This window comes from Cricetulus griseus, chromosome 4 (assembly GCF_003668045.3).
Source record: "Cricetulus griseus strain 17A/GY chromosome 4, alternate assembly CriGri-PICRH-1.0, whole genome shotgun sequence".
Lineage (NCBI taxonomy): Eukaryota > Metazoa > Chordata > Mammalia > Rodentia > Cricetidae > Cricetulus > Cricetulus griseus.
Genome location: NC_048597.1, coordinates 9,646,832 through 9,668,019, shown reverse-complemented (window position 1 = coordinate 9,668,019; position 21,188 = coordinate 9,646,832). Strand labels below are relative to the sequence as shown.

At 45.4% G+C, this 21,188-nt stretch overlaps 1 protein-coding gene across 2 annotated transcripts in view; it reads left to right on the top strand.

Annotated features, from left to right (window-relative positions):
* Bach1 (BTB domain and CNC homolog 1) overlaps nucleotides 1-20,702 on the top strand; it is a 36,831-nt gene extending 16,129 nt beyond the window's left edge. Inside the window, exons 2-6 of one of the 2 annotated variants that reach the window (XM_027412341.2) lie at nucleotides 349-513; nucleotides 2,092-2,385; nucleotides 5,569-6,918; nucleotides 9,099-9,305; nucleotides 16,775-20,702. In XM_027412341.2, the coding sequence (XP_027268142.1) occupies nucleotides 2,152-2,385; nucleotides 5,569-6,918; nucleotides 9,099-9,305; nucleotides 16,775-17,212 (2,229 nt within the window). In that variant the 5' untranslated portion in view covers nucleotides 349-513; nucleotides 2,092-2,151 and the 3' untranslated portion in view covers nucleotides 17,213-20,702. The remainder of the gene's footprint in view (nucleotides 1-348; nucleotides 514-2,091; nucleotides 2,386-5,568; nucleotides 6,919-9,098; nucleotides 9,306-16,774) is intronic. The other variant, XM_027412340.2, reaches the window with a different exon arrangement.
* The last annotated feature ends 486 nt before the right edge of the window (nucleotides 20,703-21,188 follow it).

Sequence of the window (21,188 nt, the reverse complement as noted above, 5' to 3'; positions counted from 1 at the left end):
CCAGATTTCCACGGGAGCAGTGGAGTTCCTACTGTGAGCTGTACTTGGTCCACCGATAGGGATCCTAGTGGGTCTTCATGTTTATTTCAGTTTCTGATGCTAGCCACTTCAACTCTGGTTGATAGCACTTGTGGTTGGCATCCTCCCAGTGTGAATGCTCACTTCCTCCCCGGGGGATGTGAACCTGTGATATAATCTGTTACTGAAAAATGCCCACCCGGGGGCGGAGGGTGATAAGCCAGATGAGATTCTCTCTGGGGTCGGAAGTAAGCTGTGGCCTACTGTACCTCAGAGAAGCAACAGGCCACCAGGCCCTTAGGTTATGGTGTGCCATTTGTCTTTCCACAGAGAAGAGAAACAGCAAGTTGGAAAGCCGTTGTGAGGCGAGTCGAGGGCGTGTATAGAACTTTAATGGATAGTGTTGAGTTCCTGACATTGCACACCGATGGCTGCCTCAGTCTTGAAGCTTTTACACTTTCACTTGGCTGTGTGGTCTTCACTAGGATGATAGTGGTAAGGGTAAGCCTAACACACACCTTTACAGGTTTTTAACCTGGGTGGCTGGAAAGCGTGAGAGCCAGCATGGGGTAGTAGCTGTGGCGTTCGCCTTGGCTGGCAGGCCAGTGTGGACAGCTGCCTTGAAGGAGGACTCCTGATCCCAGAGCTCCCACCAATAGGAGAAAACAGGATTTTGGAAAGCTAATCTCTACTGTTCCCAGCAGTTCTTAGAGATTGCTTTTGTTGATAACTGAATCATGAAGACCCATTTTGAGAAGAATCAGACTGCTCCTTCTGTAAGGGTGCAACCCCAAGCTCATCCACCTTCACGTTTAATGTTGAACTTGCCGATGGTGTTGGTGGTATGCTGGGTCAGCTAAAGGAAGGCTGGATCCTTCACTGGAGGCAGAGTTTCACTACAAACCAAACGACCGTGTTTTCATGGCTTACCTGTGTAAAAGCAAACACAGATTTGAAGGGGATTTAGGAATTGATTTTTGCTTGTTTGCAGCTGAAACACCAGGATGGTGAGGTGGAGCCCGTCTGTGATCTGAGTGAACTTGAGATTTCTGCTTTCTTGGGATGGATCAAATCTGAAAGCATGACAGTGTCTCCTCCACTGACCCTCTGGGGGTCAGACAGGGAAGCCGATGTAGGAAGAAATGAGTCATGCAGAGGGGCCTAGGGCATCATCTCTGGGCGCACACCTGGGGATGCTCAGCACAGGCTGTGGGGGCTGCAGGAAAATGGCTTCCCTTAGACTCTGCAGTTAGCACAGGCTGTGGGGGCTGCAGGAAATTGGCATCCCTTAGACTCTGCAGTTACAGGTCCTCGTGTGTCTCAGGGTGTGTAGAGCAGAACAGTCCTGGCAGAAATGACAAGCACACATGTATTTGCGGTACCTCCTTTCTTTGAGTGCCAGTATTGTGCACATGCTCAAAAAAAGTTTGGAAGCCACTTTATGTCCAAATAATGACGACTTTGTCTTACACTGTAGCATTTTGAGGAAACCAAAGCTTTCTGCGCATGTTCTTTGCCTGACTTTGGCCTCCCAGAGTATAGCATGTGGAAAGTGAATTCTCAGATGTGTCCTGACACATGGGAACCCCTTTTCCTGTGCCTCCGAATGAACTTGACCTTCGGTTATTGGAGTCTCTGGAGAGGAAGCTCTGCCTTTGACTATTCTCTCCTCATTGTGGGTGAACAGGACATGGAGAATGGTGGGGTGCCCCATCCCAGCATGTGACCTCCCCGCTCTGGCCACACCGTGACCTCTCTTCAAGTAGAGGGTGGGATTTGGACTGAAGGTTTCAGCCAGGCCTTGGCTCCTATCAAACCTGCTCTCAGTATAAACTTACTTTCAGGCACCCAGCACTTCCTGAGCTCAGGACGTTCTTACTGTCTCTAAGATTTTTGCCTTAAAATTAGAATTAGTCCATCAGCCTGCTTTACTTGTGGTTTGTCCTTCTGGAGACGTTTGTCCATTTTTGTGTTAGTGACAAGTACATATTTTAATTCATGCTGACAGTTTGTTGTTTCAAACACATTTCCCCCCAGGATCTGTTAAGTGACATCTTCCCTGTGTGTTTGCAGGTCGGTGACAGTTAGAAGCATGCTTCCCACTGCTCTCCCTGACCCCGTTTGCCACCCAGGATGTCTGTGAGTGAGAGCGCACTGTTTGCCTATGAGTCTTCTGTGCACAGCACCAACGTCTTGCTGAGCCTCAATGACCAGCGGAAGAGGGATGTGCTGTGCGATGTCACGGTCGTGGTGGAGGGCCAGCGGTTCCGAGCCCACCGCGCGGTGCTGGCTGCGTGCAGCAGCTACTTCCACTCGAGAATCGTAGGCCAGACGGATGCGGAACTCACCATCACTCTGCCTGAAGAGGTGAGGGGCTACAGCGCCGTCAGTCCCAACCTGTTGTTCCCTAGCTGCCTTCTGGGTATAAGCTGAAAACAGACTCTGGTCTCCCTGGGGGGATGGGCATCTCGAGGAGCATTTCTGTAGCAACCCTTTGGGTTCTGCTACAGGAATATTCACATGTAAAGGTCTCACTTTGGATGCTAATACTTGCTGAGCAGTGGAATATGTTGAAACAACACTTGCATCTTAGTCCACCTCATAAGGTCGTAGGCATTTGGAGGGGTTGTAGCTGAGAGAGAGCTGCCTGTGTGACCAACCCTCTGAGGGACAGCTGTGACAGGTTCTCTCCTAAGACATCCCCCATGAAAAGTAGGCGCTCTCTGAGTGGATTTCTCCCTGATTTCTTTCTTCTTGAGATTGTCTTTGTGCTTTGGGAGGAAAGATGTCTTGGCCAGTGCAATGGATGGCTCAGCAGGTAAAGGCATCTGCCGCCAAGCTTGTTGACCTGAGTTCGATTCCCCGGACTCACGTAATGGAAGTCGAGAATCCTGCAGGTTGTCCTCTGACCGCCACATGTGAGCTGGCACACACCTTCCCACCTCCCCACCCAATAAACAAACAAACGTTAAAAAGCAAAATAGTTTGTTGTCTTGTTTTACACACACCTTTCCATCCCCAGTCTGTAACTTAAGCTTGTAAATACTAGGGTCTTTGTCATTGTCCTAACCTCAAGGGGCTTGTCTGAGATGGGGTGGGGCTGGTTGCACTGATTCTTCCTGGCTCTATTTATTGGGGTGTGTGCTTTGGCAGTCACTGTTCTTAATCTATTTTGACCTTGGACACAAAGAGTTTTGAGGAGACTAGGAGGAAATGTGTAGACTTCTTGTGTATGACGTACTGTGTGATGTTCCCTGTTGGGCATAGTTGGATAAAGTGCGAATTCATCTTGTGTGTTACTGTGACTGTAGTGTTGGGTGTGAGCCAAGGGTACCCTACCATTGATTTTACAGAAGAACAGTAGTCACAGCGTGGGTTTGCTTTCTACAGTTCATATTTCAGACTATTTAATGAGGCTTTACAGGTAGAACAAAGTTTGTCTAATGGGTTTGAAGAGAAGATGTTTATTTTAATCCACATCTGTATGCATAGTGCGTACATTTGGATGTTTTATGTTTATTCTGACAAAAGATATATCACAAGTTTTCAAATAGTCAACTGTCTCATCACAGGGACAGGTTGAAAACATTGCATATATTTGTTTTTTGGTATATTTTGGGAAATTTTAATTGACATTTTCATTCAGGTTATTATAAATTCAGAGTAATGCAGAATTTCTTTTACTCTTTTCTCCGTGTTCCATCGGTAACATTTTGAAAAAGTAATAATGTCCCAATAGGAATGTTGATGTGGACACAGTCCATGCATGGTGAGCTGATGGCCGCAGTGTTACATGTATTGCTCAGGCTGTGTAAGTTCTGAGGATTTCTGAATTCGCTGCTGGTTAGATCTGGATCACCAAGGATCCCGCTGCTGCTATGCTATTCCTTCCCACGCTTGGGCCCCATACTCCCCTCCCCTCTTCTGTCTCTAGGTGCTGGCAGCCACTTCTCTGTCCTCCTCTTGTGAAGTTTGGTCATTTCAAAGCGGTCATAGAAGTGGGGCAGTGCAGTGTTACGCGCCCTTTTTCACTTAGGATAATTTCCTGTTATTCGGATTTCTTGTACCAATAATTTATTCTGTGTTGCTGATGAATACTGTAATAGTTATGTCTTAATTTTCCTTTTTAAAACCTTTTCACCTGTTGAAGGGATTGAGAGTAGGTTCAATTTTTATGTGTAACAGATAAAAGTTTGTGTAGGTTTTTCTGTGTGTGTGGAAGAATGTTCATTAATCAGGGATTAAAAAAAAACAGAAGTGCAATTTCTGGTCATAAGGTAGTTTTGCACATTTTGTTTTTTTAAGAAACGACCTAGTGGTTTCTTCAAGTGGGTATTCATCTGACAGCCCTACCAGCATTGGAAGTGACCCAGTTTCATTGTTCTTGAAGAATTTAGTAGTGCTTATTTTAGTGGTTTCATGCTAAACGCTGTAAGGTTAGCATGTTTTAGGAGAGTCTTAGTATTTTGGTCAATCTGGTAGTAACTCAAAGTTTTAAGTGTAATTTGTATTTTTAACCCAGGTGAACTTTCTGTTCGAATTTGCAGGCTTTCCCACCCCCCACCCCTGCCTTGCATATACAGTCTCAGTGTAAACATACAGGTGTCTGCTCAGTTTGCCGAAGCAGCGGAGAGGTGGGGGCTTAGAGCTTTTGTAGTCTGGACTCTTAAAAATTTATTATTAGAAATAATCATTTTTAAAGATTTGGTTTTTTTTTAAGTTTTTTTTGTGTGTGACATATGTGTGCATTTGTGCATGCGAGTGCATATGTGATGTGTGTGACGTGTGTGTGTGTGTGTGTGTGTGTGTGTGAGTACACGTGTGATGTGTGTGAGTGTGTGTGACGTGTGTGACTGTGGATGTGTGTGTGACTGCATGTGTGATGTGTGTGACGTGTGTGTGTGTGTGTGTGTGTGTGTGTGTGTGTCATGAGCACAGGTGCCTGTGGAGGCATGGATCCCCAGCGCTAGAACTGCAGGCAGCTGTGAGCCTTCCCCGTGTGGATGCCGAGAGCCAAGTTCAGGCCTCTCTGCAAGAGCAGCCAGTGCCCATGATCTCTGACCTCTGTCCAGCCAATACTTTGATTTATTGTGCTTTTTTGATGGTTAGGATATTTTTATAAATACTTTTCATTTTAAAAGCTCCAATGTATAGTTTATTACTGTTCACTTTGTTTGGCCTCTGGGAGCTGTGCTAGCCTCAGACACCTTGCATACCCATTGCCATTTTCTTCTAGCAGGGCTGTGGGTGGACCCCTCCTGCTTTATTTCATAGATACTTATTCACATGGGGAGATCATGGTAATGTCTTCCTGAGGAAACCGTGTTGACGTGCTATTCCTAAAGTGGAGGACTAGTCCTGTGGCATTGGGTGGGACTCTGCTATACCACTCCCCTTTTCCTACCAAATAAAGCACCCATTCAGCATTCAGTGCTCACAGATAAGCGTGCACCCCCTGTGGCTCTTCTCCTGTTGTCACTGCTAGACAGCTGTTAAACCTGTTAGTCAGCTGTTAAATGACATGCTTATTTTTATCTCTCGTATTAACAGGTGACAGTTAAAGGATTTGAACCTTTAATTCAGTTTGCCTACACTGCCAAACTCATTTTAAGTAAAGACAATGTTGACGAAGTTTGCAAGTGTGTGGAGTTTTTAATTGTGCACAATATCGAGGAATCCTGCTTTCAGTTTCTCAAGTTTAAGTTTTTGGACTCCACTGCAGAGCAGCAAGAATGTGCCAGAAAAAAATGCTTCTCCTCACACTGTCAGAAAGCAGACTTTAAAATTTCACTCTCCGACCAGAAAGATCTAGAAATCGATGAGGCAGAGGAGTTCTTGGAAAAGAAAAGTGTTCAGACTCCTCAGTGTGACCCCCAGAGGTGTCAGCGCAATGTGAAAGCGTCACCCTCTCTCCAAGACAGTGCCAGCCAGACGTGCCAGTCCATATGCTCGGAAAAGGATGGCACCCTGGCGCTGCCATCTCTATGCCCCAAATACAGAAAATTCCAGAAAGCGTTTGGAACTGACAAGATCCGCACCCTAGAATCCGGCCTCAAAGATGTCCACGCTGCTTTTGTCCAACCCAATGAGACATCTGACCTGGAGTGTGTCGGGGGAGCACAAGGTTGCGCAGACTTGCAAGTGATTTTAAAATGTGAAGAAACGAAGCCAGCCATGGAGAGCGAGGAGACGAAGCGCAGAGACCCCACCTCTCGGGGCCCCACGGCGCAGAGTGGCGAAGTGGCTCCCTTCCCGCACAATTCTGCAGACCCTCACGGGCTCTACTCCCTGCCTCTCTTACACACATACGACCAGTCTGGTGACATGGGCTTCACTGGGGTGCAGAGTAAAACAGTGAAAACAGAAAAGCCTTTGCCAGGTGCGGATGCCCAGGAAGAGAAGCCGTTTGGTGAAAATCCCGATTTGTACCTGAAATCTGACGCGGGCCCCAAAGAAGACAGCAGCAGCCTTGCATCCGGCGATCGGAGTAGTGTGGAGAGGGAGGTGGCAGAGCACCTGGCCAAAGGCTTCTGGAGTGACATTTGCAGCACGGACTCTGCTTGCCAAATGCAGTTGTCACCTGCCGCGGCCAAAGAGGGTTCAGAACAGGGCTGCTCGCAAAGGCGCTCCGAGTGCCCCTGGTTGGGTATCAGGATCAGCGAGAGCCCGGAGCCGGGCCAGCGGACTTTCACAACTCTCAGCTCCGTCAACTGCCCTTTCATCAGTACTCTGGGTTCCGAAGGCTGCTCCAGCAACTTGGAAATCGGAAACTACGATTACGTGACAGAGCCTCAGCAGGAGCCTTGTCCCTACGCTTGCGTGATCAGCCTGGGAGATGACTCTGAGACCGACACAGAAGGGGACAGCGAGTCCTGTTCGGCCCGGGAGCAGGAATGTGAGGTGAGTGTGCTCTCACTGTTGACACAGCCATTCCTTAAGAGGTGCACTTGGTGCCTGGCGCAGAGAGGAAGGAGAGCCTGCCACGACACCAGAGTGGTGATAGGGCATGTATGGGGTTCGAAGAACTGCTGTGTGCTTGCTTGTATTGCACATCGGTGTGTGTATAGATCATGGAGGTGACCCCCACACGGGCTGTCGGACTTGTGTAATCAGATGCCCCAGTAGGGAAAAACGATAGCAGTTCTGTCACTGGTGGTTAATGGTAACTTTTGGACGATGGCATCATATAACCTGTAGTGTTCATAGCCCCAGATCGTCAAACCCGAGAACAGTGTGTGGTCGTGAGCCATGGTTGGCTGTGAGGAGCTGCAGGCTTGTGGCATTAAAGGGATGTTTTCTTAGACCTAATTTTTCCAGATCTATTGCTTTTATTTATTACTTGATTTTTCTTTAGTCCTTTCAGGCATTAGTTTGATGGATATGCGCTACTGACTTATCAGTTGTATCAAGTTTGACTTGTGCAGTCAGTGTATATAAGTTTATATTTACTACTGCATCCCTGTACCCTGTGAGACTCTGATTTAGTGACAGAAAGTAGGGACTATGCAGCAAAGGTCAGCGTTCTCTTTATAGTGGCAGTTTTCACTTTGCTTTTATTAGTAATTTTTAATCACACTCTTTCCCTTTGTATGCATGCTTTACTTGCTTCTGAAGTTTGTGATGACAGGCGGCCTGGCCTTGGAAGGGTTCCTAAGTGCACAGTGCTGTGTTAGCTCTGGTTTTTGTATTAACACAGCGTATCTCTGTAACTTGTTTTTGTAATGAAAAGTCACTGAACACCTGTTTCCCACTCCCCTCCTCCCAGCCCGTGGCTTCAACATCCTAATGGTGCCCTTGGTTACCTGTTAACATTACCGCCTATAGTAGTCGAGATAATGTAGGAAATTTGGTTTATTTTACTTAGTGCGATGTTTCTCAAACAGCTGGCTGAATAATATGTCACAGTTTCTTGATGTGCTCACCTGGGTGCAGATGTTCAGGTGGTCGTTGTGAGTGTGAGACCTGCAGTGAATAGGGGAAGACAAACATCACTCAAGAACTGCCTTCAGTTCATTTGCACAAATGCCCGGGAGTAGGACGACTAGCTACATGGCATGCACACATTTTTAATGTTCGTGAGAGCTTGATGCTGGTTTGCATAGTAGCTGACTGGTCCCCGCCAGCCATGTACGAAGGACTGTCGGGTTTCTCCATGTCCCATTCTTCATCATTAGCTTTCTCTCTGTTGTGAGTAGAGGGTGTTCATCTGAAGAGGCTGCCTTTTCCTGGCTCTGGGAGGAGGTGAATTGTAAGGCCACGGGGTTCAGTCATGGGAGCTGCCAAAAAAGACAGATGAGAAAATAAATAGTCTAGGGGAAATAGTCCTCATTTGTTTAACAGTTTCTCCATTGGCAAATGAGATGTTTATAGCTTTTTAAACAAGTCCTATGAAGCTACATTTTTTGACAGAAAAGATGCTCTTTGAAGTGCTATAGAAATGACTAGCATAATTATCCCAGCATTGGGTAGTGTCACTGTTGTGTGGTAACATTCAAAGATATAATGGATTTTATTTGGGGACATGAGGAGCACATCCTAAAGAAGTTGTTAACGAGGTAGATAGTAAAGTGCGTATTAGCGTATGGTAAATAAAATAGCGTATGGTAAATATAGTAAGGTAAATGCCGCGTGATGGGTATGTCTGGTGTGCTGAAGTGTTTGACCCCTGAACTCTCTCCCAGGCCAGGAGTTGTCAGTTGAACTGTTAGTTCCTCCTGGGGTGGATTATGTGGAAATTGGATTTGTTTTAGCTTGGTGCAGATGTGTGTACATGTGCCAGGATGTGCCCATGTAAGCTGGTGCCCACAGAGAGCAGACGGTGGGATTCTGGAGCTGGAGTCAGAGGCATCAGTGACATGGGGGCTGACATGGGGGCTGGGACAGGACTCGTCGGCTCTGCAGGGGCAGTAAGCCCTCTGAACTCTGCATCCCTCCAACCCCAAGGTGTGTGGTTCTTTGCAGCACGTTAGACTCTGGGAACTGTGATGCACATCCTCTTCTGTAGCTAATGTGTGTGTATTGTGTGTCTTCGTTGTGGTGCTTAGTAGTCAGTCATTCCTAATGTTTATTTCGCATCCTAGGTAAAACTGCCATTTAATGCTCAACGAATAATTTCGCTCTCAAGGAATGATTTCCAGTCCTTGTTGAAGATGCACAAACTGACCCCAGAGCAGCTGGACTGTATCCATGACATCCGCAGAAGGAGTAAGAACAGAATCGCTGCACAGCGCTGTCGCAAGAGGAAACTTGACTGTATTCAGAACCTTGAATCAGAAATCGAGAAGCTGGTAAGTGGATGGATTTCTCAATGTTACTAAATCCCAGCTCTTTCATTTTGTAGAATAAGTAGTTACTTAAATTCTGCAAATAGCATTTTAAGAGAAATTAAGACATGTAGAGAGATGAGAAGATATAAAACAAGGTTTTCATTGGCTATTTTGATTGTATATGCAGTATACATTTTTGGCATGATATACCAAAATGTGTAGGTGGGGATCCATTTCTGGGTAGCTTTTTTTTTTTAACGATTTTTTTTTAATTTAATGACTCTTCTATCTAATCCTTAGTGGTTAAATAAAGATTAAAGTAATTATACAGTACTTTATGATGTTTGATGTCTATAAAAGCTTGTTTTCCAGTTGGGTAGAGCTGTGGACCTGATTTACCTGTTTGGGTTGATACCAAAACCAAGCAGATGAACCAGTGTTTCTCTCTGCCAAGGGGAAAACCCTGATGAGAAGTTGTGGTTTGTATAGAAACTTGTGAGATACAGCAAGACCCTCAGTGTGAGGGGTGCTTGCTTAGCAGACCTATCTCTTTTGGCATCAAAACAAACTAATTGGAAGATAGATTAATTTGCTCTCATTTCTGTTTTCCTCTTGTGGTGGTGGAAGGAAGTGTTGTGTGAGAGGAAGCTCCTGAACCAGGCCAGCTGAGGGCTGCACGTGGGCCAGGCACCAGCGCAGCAGCACAATAAAAGGAGCCCTCGAAATATTCAGTTTTGTGTCTTTGCTAACCATGGGTGGAAGTTTAAAGTTGTATTTGCAACTGGTCTCCAAGCGTGAACATTGTGGCTCTGAGTGAGACTAGAAACAGTATAAAGAAAAAGATGTCTTTATGGTTTTAAGAGTAGTTGAAACGTAGCATTTTATTATGTATATACTGTGTACTACTTTAGGGAAAGGGTACAGTATAACTGAAATGATAAGGAGAAATCCAGTGGGAATGCAGAATAACTTTAGGATGGCAGAACAGATCCACACAGCCGAGCAAGCCTTTAAACACCCCTAATCTCTCATATTATCCCACTTTAGTGCTCTGCTGCCTTTGGTTGGGTGAGTTTATAGAGTGCTGCTCGTCGTCGTCGTTAGTTACTGTGACAGATCACTGAGCTTCGTGGGACTATTTGAAGCTGGAATAGGATTGTACTATAGTGCTTAATTCTGCTTCTACATTGCTTTATCTCTCTCCTCAACTGGTAATAATTTATAGTTATCTGGTCATAATTTATAGTCATCTGTAGCATTTACCCAGTCTTCTCACTCTCCTACAAATAACCAAGGTTGAAGAAGATTGACTTTATTTTATGCACGGGGAATGTGCTGTTTGAGAGTACCTTGGCAATTCTTCATTGCCTGGCTCAGAGGTCTCATATCTGGAGACTGATGCAGAAACTGGGTTGCCCGATCATATATCTAGGGTGATGAGGAGGGAAGGATATGCAGTCTAAAGTGTGTGTGGGTGGGATAATGCTACTTAGCACTTTCTAGTTACGATGCTCATTGGTGAAGAGCAAATGGATTAATGTGTCAGAAGAACTCCCAGCAAGTACCTCCTGTAGAGGTAAATACTAGCACTCAGTAAATACTAGGATTTCTTGTTACGGCCATATCATCATGTACTTAAAGTCAGTTTTCTCCGCCTCTGTTGGCTTCCTTCCTGGTGTCTTCTGCTAACTATCATCTTAGTTCACTTTCTGTTGCGATGATAAACACCACAGCCACAAGCAACTTGGGGAGGAAAGGGTTTATTTGGCTTATGCTTCCACTCATAGTCTGTTATCAGGAGAAGTCAGGGCAGGAGCTCAAGGTGGGAACCTGGAAGCAGGAGCTGAGGCTTATTGACTTGCCCTCTATGGCTTTGCTCAGCTACTTGCCCAGGACCACCTGCCAGGGGTGGCAGTAGTCACAATGGGCGGGGTTCTTCCATATCGGCCATTAATCAAGGAAATGCCTCACAGGCTCACCTATGAGCCAGTCTGTCAGAAGTACTTTCTCAGTTGAGGTTCCTTCATCTGGGATGAGGCTAGCTAGTGGCAAATTGACAAAAAACTAAGCATCCCAGTTGTGAACTCTGGTAGGTCCTCCTCCCCTCTCTTCCTCTCAGCCGAGGAGGACTCCTTTCATCTGGTTAACAGAAAGATCCTTGCTTTCCAGTGTAAGGCTGGTAGGTCTTCAAGCCTTTTGGTGAACTCAGAAACCAAAACGGCTAGTTTACAGTCTAACTCTTTTATTGATTGGGACTCTTGACTACAAAAACCAGGGACCATCTGAAGAGTAGATGGAATTATCTGTTGTGGTGGAGGCCAGAGAAAGGAGCCAGGTGAACAGCATGGAACCAGAAGCTTCAACACCTCCAGCCTCCAGGAACCCAGGAGTGGGTTGCTCCCAGCTCCTAAGGGATTCACGAGGACAAGTGACATTTATAATCAGCTCTAAATGCCCCAGGAGGAGTAAGGAGGATGACTAGAGAGCACAGACCATAGCAGAGAGCTGAGAAGCCTGCCCTTCAGAGCAGGCCAAGCAGAACTGGTGGGGCCTGCTGTGCCTGCAGCTCAGGTCTGTCACTGGCCTCTTTCCATAGCCACCTGGAGAGTCGTGTTGGCTTGTGTGTGGCAGTGCTGGGTTATGGGTGTCTATTGCCCCCTCCCCCAGTCCTTACTATTCTCGTTCCAGCAATTTGTACAAACCTCAGTTGCAGAGGCAAGGGGCACACTACAAATGTCTGTCCTGCCTCTGATGCCCTTCTCAGACAAAAAAAAAAAAAAAAGGCAGAAAGCAAATAAGAATCAGAAAACTGCCAAAAAGAAAAAGAAAAAAAAAAGTGATGTTTACCTTACAGATGTGTGGTATCTGGTGACATCCTGTCAGTGTTCCACCGAATCTGACTCTCCTGCAGCGCAAAAGCTGCTGGATTGCTATCACCTTGCAGGGGCTGAGGTGGGGGTGGGAGCTGCAGGAGAAAGGATGGAGGTTCAGAGGCAGCATCTGTAGTCACAGCAAGTTCCTTCCGCAGTCCGACTCCCAGGTGAGCAAGGTGCCTCAGTGAGGAAAGGGCTTCACAGCAAGCCCGGCGGCTTGAGTTTAATCCATGGGACCCACGTGTTGGGTCAGGAGAATTCTCACAAGCTGCCCTCATGCCACCACACATAAATGAATGTAATAATAAGGGGCTCCCCTAGCAGAGATGAGTGTTGCTCATCCTCTCCATTTGATGGGATGCAGCTGTCTCTGCAAGGCGAGCCTTCACAGCAGAGCCTCAGGCAGGGCCTCAGGAGGAGGACAGGCCCATGTGTGTCACACACCTGAAGACCCTCCAGAGCAGCAAAGCGTGGAGGTGGGATCCTGTGCAGACAGGGCCAGTGTGTGTCCTAGTTTTAACCAAACACTTTCAAAGGTAAAGAAGAAAACTAAAGAAAGGCTGAGGACATAGAGAAAATACTTAGTATAGCTGCACAGTATTTGAACTCGTTTTAGGTACAAGCCTGGAACTCTCTGTCATCACCATTTAATTTTACTTTTCTGTGTTGTAAGCTAAGTGTTATTTCAAAACAGTCAGAAGTTTAAAAAAAAAAAAGCTTAAAGAGTAAAGAATTCATAATAACCAGAAGAAAAACCTCCACCTGTGGAAACATTTAGTGTAGCCCGAGTTTGTCGTTGCGAGGGCCCTGCTGTGCACAGTGCCGTCCCAGGTCTTTCACTTGCTCATCCTCTCACCAGAGCAGTCCAGGCCCAGCAGCCCCAGTGTGCAAGCCCCTGTGCAGGTGGACATTCGTAATCTGCAGGGCCATATCTCCACTGTGCCCTTCTCCTGTTTAGATAGGTGCAGATACGCAAACACTTAGGAGTGTGTGTCACTGCTTGCTTCAGTGAGGAACACGCTGTTCAAGTTTGTAGCCCAGGAGCTAGCAGCCATATGTCAGCCCAGGTGTGCTGCAGGTGGCACCGTGTAGATGGCTGTACGGTGGCTTGTGTTTGAGGTTGGGGTACTGAGACATCATTCCCCCTTCCCCAGTATTAAACTCGGGGCCTCGAGCATGTTAGGTAAGCACTGAACTGTTGCCACCCCCTTTTGGAAAAAGTCTGGAGCTGATCCTCACTTAAGTTGCCTAGGTTGGCGTTGACCTCCTGATCCTCCTTTGTTTGGGAGGTGCTAATAATAAATGTTAAGAAGTGATTGTGTTGGATTTCTTTAGTTTTCTACTTAACAACTATTCCTGCCGTAGTAAATTTGCATTTTAGAGTTAGAAGGAAGTGGAAACGCCCGCTAACTGCTGCAGATGTGGTTGTGTAGGAATTGCTTGGGATTTGAGAAATAGACGAAAGATTCTGGATCTCTGGGTGGAGCTGGGCACAAGCCATCTTCTGTGAGACATTGTTATTTATTTATTTATTTATTTTATTAGAAAGAAAGTTATTTTACATGTCAATCCCAGGTCCCTTTCCCTTCCCTCCTTCTCTGCCTCCCCCCAACTAACACCCTACCTATCCCATACCCTTTCTGCTCCCAAGGGAGGGCGAGGCCTTCCATAGGGGTCTTCAAAGTCTGTCTTATTCTTTGGGATAGGGCCTAGGCCAACCTCCTTGTGTCTAGGCTCAGGGAGTATCCCTCTATGTGGGATGGGCTTCCAGAGTCCATTCCTATGCTAGGGATAAGTACTGATCCACTACAAGAGGTCCTGTAGATTTCCAAGGTCTCCTCACTGACACCCACATTCAGGGGGTCTGGATCAGTCTCATGGACATTGTTATTTTTTAAGTTGTATGTTTGGTGTGTGTGTGTGCACTCGCATGCATGCATGCGTGTTTGGTGCATGTTCCTATGTGTTTATGAGAGACCAAAGTGCCCTTCTCCATTGCCCTCGGCCTTTCTCCCTTGAGACCTGCAGCTTGCCCTTTTTTTTCTAGACTGGCCAGCAAGCCTCAGTAGTCCTCCTAACTCCTTCCTCCACCCCTAGCACTGCGGCTACAGCAGGGGATGGCCACACATAGCTTTTTTTCAAGGTTTCTGGGGATTCAAACTCGTGTCCTTATAATTGGCAATGATTCTCAACTCACTGAGCCGTCTGCCCGCACTCTTCTCTGATATTGTTAACGAATGGAGTCATCTCTTTCTTAGTGGGGTAGGAGGAGTGTGAATATGGAGGGATCAGATAGGTAGATATTTTCATGGAGATACAGACATCACATAGTATTTGTATGTTCGTATCATCTCAAAGCAATGGGACCTGTGTGTGGGAGGAAGCCCAATGGTCACGGTTAACGCTAACCTTTCCTAATGGGAGAGGCCAGCATCACTTGGCATTTTGTCTATTGCTGTTCAGAATGGCTTTGATAGAAGAACCAAGAAGCAGGTTCTTATTCTCTCCTGGAGGCTTCGTTTTTATTTCCATTAAGAGAGCTTCTGAGAGGTCCCAAGAAGAGAGGGTACGGGTGACATTAAACGTGCTTTTTCTTAGGACTGGAAGTCAGTGCTGGTCTTGTCCCCTTGCACTCCAGGCGGATTTTATTTGTCCCTTTAACTGGCAGATTCTGTGTACGAGGAAATGGCTGAATTAACCTAGCTCACATGCAAGCGTGCACACGTTCTTTCTTGACCTGCTCTTCTTATTTTGAGACAAACCTAGAAACCTGAACAAATTGGAGAATTACTTTGCAATATAAAAATTTATATTGTGTTTATAACAAAGGTATTCCTCTTTAAAAATTATATAATTTTAATGTTTTCAAAACCCACTAATTGAATTCTCACATGAGTTTGTAGAAATATTTTCCTTTGAAGTTGTAGTAATAGTCCATCTAGCAAAGCCGTCATTATCTTTTAAACTGTGCCCGAAGGGACACAGACTCTGACAGTTAGGAATCATCCGTGTGAAATACCTCATCTCCGTGTTCTCTAGAATCTCGGGCTCTCCAGAACCTGTCAGTGAGCAGAGAGGAGACAGGTGGCCCCTGGTCCCCCAGACGCTAGCATACAGTTTTTGCAGGTGAAACCTTTGGCCTTCTGCTAACTTTACAAGCAGCTGGATTGCTCGGTTGCCTGGCTCCTCTGGATTAGGAGTGAGACGCTGGAATGTGAAAGAGGGGAGTGCCATTTTTGGTGATACCTGATGTGGACAGGAAGGACAGAGCCAGGAAATCTTGGGAAAGTTTTGTGGTGGACTTTCCTGTAGGGATTTTTAAAAAATTACGCTACTGGAAACGATAAACTCAGGTTAACTCCCTTCACTCCTTATACTATAGAAACTCAGTGCCCAACAATCTTATCTATGGATTTGCCAAAGTTTTCCTCCTGTTTACTGAGTCCGTGTATGGACTGTATAGCTGAGATTGCATATTTCAGAACATTGACCATGGGAGGGGTGGGAAGGAGGTGGGGGCAGTGAGAGGACTGGAGGGGGAGGGAACTGGGATTGGTTTGTAAAATAAGATTGTTTACAACCCCCCAAACAAAACAAAACAAAACAAAAAAACATTAACCATGATCTTGGGCTCATAGTCTGGTCTCAGGAAAGCAGGCATTAGCTGAATCTTACAGTGGCGTGGGGTAAGTCTTAGGGCTAAACCAGGAAAACCGTGTTGCTGTCTGCACAGTGTCAAGTCCATGCTTTCCACAGTTCAAATTCAAACTCTCAGTACGGCAATTTGTCTTAGAATCTTGGCTTGAACCCAGCCAAATTTGATAACCAGCTATCAGTAGTTTCTGCCTACTTTCTGCCTTATTTGATATTTCAGTGTTTTATTTAAAAGTATAGAGATGCTTAATGATGGAGGCTACTGCACACGCCCTGGAGCACTGTGTGGGCACCTACCGCTCTGGAATGGGAACAGCTATGAATTCCATCATAGGGCTGTCTCTAGTTTTGGATGAAGGATCATGAGGTTTTGGTATTTAACGTGTGTGTGTGTGTGTTGAGTTTTAAATTTTATGTATTCCTGGTACATGGTAGTACACTACCTGACATGAGGATTCTGTCAGTCGGGTGCCTATTACACATTGTATACATTCCCACCACTCCCCTTTCTGGCCCCCATCTCTTTCAGTCTCCTCTGTTTCTCTAGACTTGTTTTGTTTCTGTTTTCATGTCATATGTGATTTTTTATGTGTCGTATCTAAAAAGCTAGGACCTACATACGAGAGAGAACTTTCAAACGCTGGCTTCATTCACTTCATGTGAACTCCAGTTGCATGTATTTTCCTGAGAATCCCATAACTTCACTTTTCTCTGTGGCGGAAGAAATTCCATTGTGCACTTATACCACGTCATCCCGTCCTCCGTTAGTCCTGTGCCTTGACTGTTGTCAACAGTGCTGTGGCACACACTGATGTGCAGGCCACTCTGGGGTGACTTGAGGAGGGTGTGTATTTGAGTTGACTGAAGGAGAAGACATTGTGGATTCTGAATGTCTGATTGCCTTTAGAAATGTCGGTGGACCCAATAAACACGAGCCATTGTGTTCTCTCTCCCCCTGCACAGCAAAGTGAAAAGGAGAGCCTGCTGAAGGAGCGAGATCACATTCTGTCAACGCTGGGTGAAACGAAGCAGAACCTCACGGGACTTTGCCAGCAAGTGTGCAAGGAAGCCGCCCTGAGTCAGGAGCAGATTCAGATCCTCGCCAAATACTCGGCCTCAGACTGCCCGCTTTCTTTCTTAGTGTCTGAGAAAGGAAAAAGTGCTCCTGCCGGTGAGCTTGCTTTTCCTTCAGCCTTCAGTGTGTCTGATGTGCCTCCACCTGCACCACGTCCCTGTGGGCCAGGGAGCAGCAAGGCAGGCCAGGTGCAAGTGTCCCAGACAACCACGCCAACCACCGCAGCTGCCCTAGAGCAGGCCACACTGTTGGAACCCTGTCGGCAGAGTGGTGGCATCTCAGACTTCTGTCAGCAGATGACTGACAAGTGTACTACTGATGAGTAAACCGCACGAGCACCCTTCAGCCCGTGGATTTCCTCCGGAAGTTTTGGCATTGTCCCGAGAGCCGCACCTGCCATGTCTACTTGTTAGTAGCCCTGCTTCCCCCTGGTAGCTTTCCATTGAGGGAATTTCTCTTTTAAGAACCCTGAGTTCTCCTTGATTTTCACAGGAGACATGACATGACTTACCTCTTGGATGCTGAAAAATCACATGTGAAAATATAGAGTAATAATCTCCCAGTATTCAAAATACCTGCCGCAGTGAAAACTGCGGTGTCCCTTCAACAGCTCGAAGCATCTGCACACGGTCCTCCTGGCCTGTGGAAGCTTGATAATCTACCTTTTGGCAGTATACTGATCAAAAAGAAAAATTCTCCCCAAGCAGTGTGGTGGTGATCTACCCAGAGGGGGCTGTCAGTGCTGAGAGTGTTTGTGTTACGTGGGAAAAAAAATCTTCTTTGAACTCTAACGCTCTGCTCCTCAGCTCCTACCAAAATCCAGCGTGGGCTGGACCTGGTGACCCCGAGGCTGTCCTGGCAGGACATAGTGAAGGGCCCCAGCTGGCCTGAGCTGGAGGCCTCCTCTCCTCAGTATTGACTTCTGGCTGCACAAACAGTAGATAATGTCATTTTCCCTGCTCGTTGTTCCCCTCTGTACTCTCTGCCATGTCTAGGCCAGTTAGGAACTTTCTGTTCCCTTCTTGTCCCTTGGAGGAAGACATGGGAGTTAGGCTAAATGGCCTGAGTGTGCACAAGCTGGCCAGAACTGTAGTTGCCACAGATCTGGAGAGCTTCACCCTGAGAGAGGCTTGATGTCTTGCCGCAGGTCACCAGTGCCCAGGAGGGCATTGGGATCGGGTGAGAGGGATGTCCACATTGACCAGAGCGCAGCTCATTGGCATCCTAATGAAGAGTGTGCTCTGTAAAAAGCCTTGTTGGCGCAAAGGTGGCTGCTCAGCTCTGCTGGCGTTAGAAACCATAGATTTCCGTCTCAGTCCATTATGGTTTGCACTTGAGAAGCAGGGTGACTCCTTTAATCCTTCCCCCGCTTTGGTATGCTGTGGAGACACACACATCACTTTGACTTGGACATTGAGAAGTCAGCCTTGTGCTTATTTAATGTTGGTAGAAAATGAATTTATAATAATTCGTCTGAGCATCTACCCCATAACATTTTTGCAGTGATTCTTAACTGTTCTGGAATCTCACACTGCAGACCTCTGCAGTGGAAAGAAAACCCTGTATATACAGGTTCAGTATCCCTACTCAAGGAATGTGAAACGCCTTAAAGTTGTCAACGCTCTGAGTACAGCTGACACCACATGTGGGATGTCCCAATCTTGATCTCCGGAGGCAGGTCACAGTCAAAACAGGATCTTCAGCATCTTCTGAGAGCTTTGAGCTCTGTGTGTAAGGTACATAGGAACTTCACCAAGACTTGGGGGGAGGGTCTTATCGTTAAGCTGTCTCGTAGCAGTCTGTGGAAGTGGATATTTGATAGTAGGAAAACTGAGGTGTGAAGCACCTCTGGTCTCACCCCCGCCCCCATAAGGGAGCCTCTCAGGATGCTCCCAGAAGCCGTTGTAGAGTCCTCTTTAAAGGAACAAGGAACAGTCCATAGGACATCATCTCTCCAAGTCAGGTATCTGAAAGAGACACTCATCTCTACTGCATGCCACATCTAGTGGAGATCCTAGAGAGAGAGGGTGGGGGTGGGGGTGGGGAAGGAGAGGGAGAGGGAGAGGGAGAGAGCACGCCAGAGAGCCACCCTGAGTGTGGTATCAAGTCAGTCTAGTAGCAAGCTGATGTTTGCTGTGAGAACAATGGGGACCAGAATCAATCTTTCATAATTTCATAGGAAGTTGTCAGATGATGCCCTTTTTTCTTGGGGTGCAGGGAGGGAGGAAGGATAGTGTATATTTTATCTTTGGAAGAGAAAATTAAGTTGGAATTATTTCCTAGAAACTTGGAAAAGTCCACTCAGTTCGTCTGGGAGAGAATGCTCACTGTGACCAGGCATCGCATGTTACAAAAGAGCTGTGTATATATGTATGTATATGTCCCCACGCAGCTATCTGATACTTGTAATTTTAGATTTCAACTTAACATAAAATAATATGAAAACTTCTCTGGTTTACAAAGTGTAAAATCTTATAGAAGCCAATGGAACCCTCGATCTCCTACCTCACTGTACACTCGGCTGTCTGTCATCAGTTTTTGTGTGTACCTAATGTCAAATTTTTTTGCTTTAAATGTAACTGTAAATATTTGCTTTTGGAAAGTTACTTACCACTTTATGATAAAATGCAGTTCTCTCCTCAATTTAAAGATTTTTTTTTAAGACACTTGGTTTAGTCTCCCTATGAACAGTTTAGCATTAAGGGTTAATTTTTATGCTGTTTGGTAATTGGCCAAGTGTAGTATTTCTTAAGATTTAGCATTACTTTTAACAGCCAGCATATAATACAAGTAACTACACTACCTCATACCTATGTGATTTTCAAGTTGTATTAGATGGACAGGAAGGATTTTACCTTTGTCTTTTGGCCATAAGGTGGGTTGGTTTTCTGTATATTGCATAGCATTACACATTTATGCCTATTTGTTTCAAGGAAATATTTTTTGGGGGGGGGTGCCGAAGACAAATGATAGGATCATATGTGTACAATGTATGCCTTTTCCTTCATGCAGAGTTTTGACAATGTTTTTAGTTTGTGTTTTGCATATTCACAAGTCATGGCTCCTTGTTGTATGATCTGGCCTTCTCAATGCCTGGTGATTTTATTTTATTTTTTTAAAGTTGTTGTATCTGACTCAATACAATAATGTCATCTTAAATTTTTGCCCCTTATTTGAATACTATAGCTACAAGCAAATACTTTGTTAAATTGTTATATTCAGAATAAATATGGATATAGCATTGATTGTCCACCTGCAAGCTCTATAACAATTTACTGTAGCTTGATGCTTAGCCAATTTTAAGTTAGGAATTCAACATATATGACACAGTGGATGTTGGAGGTGGCGTGAGGACACTCAGCCACATTAACAATTTGGAAAAAAAAGAGAAGCAAATGGCGATGTTACAGTGAATTCTCAGGTGAACCTTTCAGTTACAAAAACATCTATTTTGAATTTGTAAATATTTTAACTGTTTTATTAAGGCATGTACTAAACTATTCTTTGATGCCTGTTGGGTGGAATGAAAATTTAAAGCCATAATGGTAAAAGATGGCATACTGATTGTAAAATAAACAGATAATAATATTGATGTTTTGTATCTTTCATAATATAATTTTTCTAACTTCAATAAAACCACTGGACTTATATATTCATGTCCTATTAAGCCCATGTTTCATTAGAAGTACACTTTATAATATTTAATTTACATTGCCTTCCTGATATCCTTGTCTAAATGTGTTGAAATATAAGTATTCGATGCTGATGGTAGACTGACAGTTAAATAAAGTTCCTAACCCTGCTTTTAATGGACAAGAGTTGTACATTCCATGCCTCACTGCTCATGTGCACTCACCAGTGTTAATCCTTTGATTAGTTACCGGAAGTCAGATGATGTGTTGGGAGGGGAGAATTTCCATGAGTTGATTATCTTATGTCTGAAAAGACTCCCAGTGCTTAGTAATGGAAGACACACATCTTAGTCTTGCATTTCAGTTACTTAATTTCAGTCTCTGAATTAGGGGCATGTAAAGGGTCTGAGAAGATTGGTTTGTTGGTACAGTGCTTGTCATAGACCTGAGTTCAATTCCCAGAACCCATATAAAAAATGCCAAGTATGGCCACGGGGGTTTGAATCATGGCTTCCTGACACTGGCAGCATAGAAAGGCAGCATCTAGCAGATCCCTAGGGCTCTCTGCCCTGGCAGCCTGACCTACTTGGTGAGTCCCAGGCCAGTGAGAGAGACTGTGGTATCTTGAAGACTGACATCCTAGTTTATCTGTGAAACACATGCACAGATT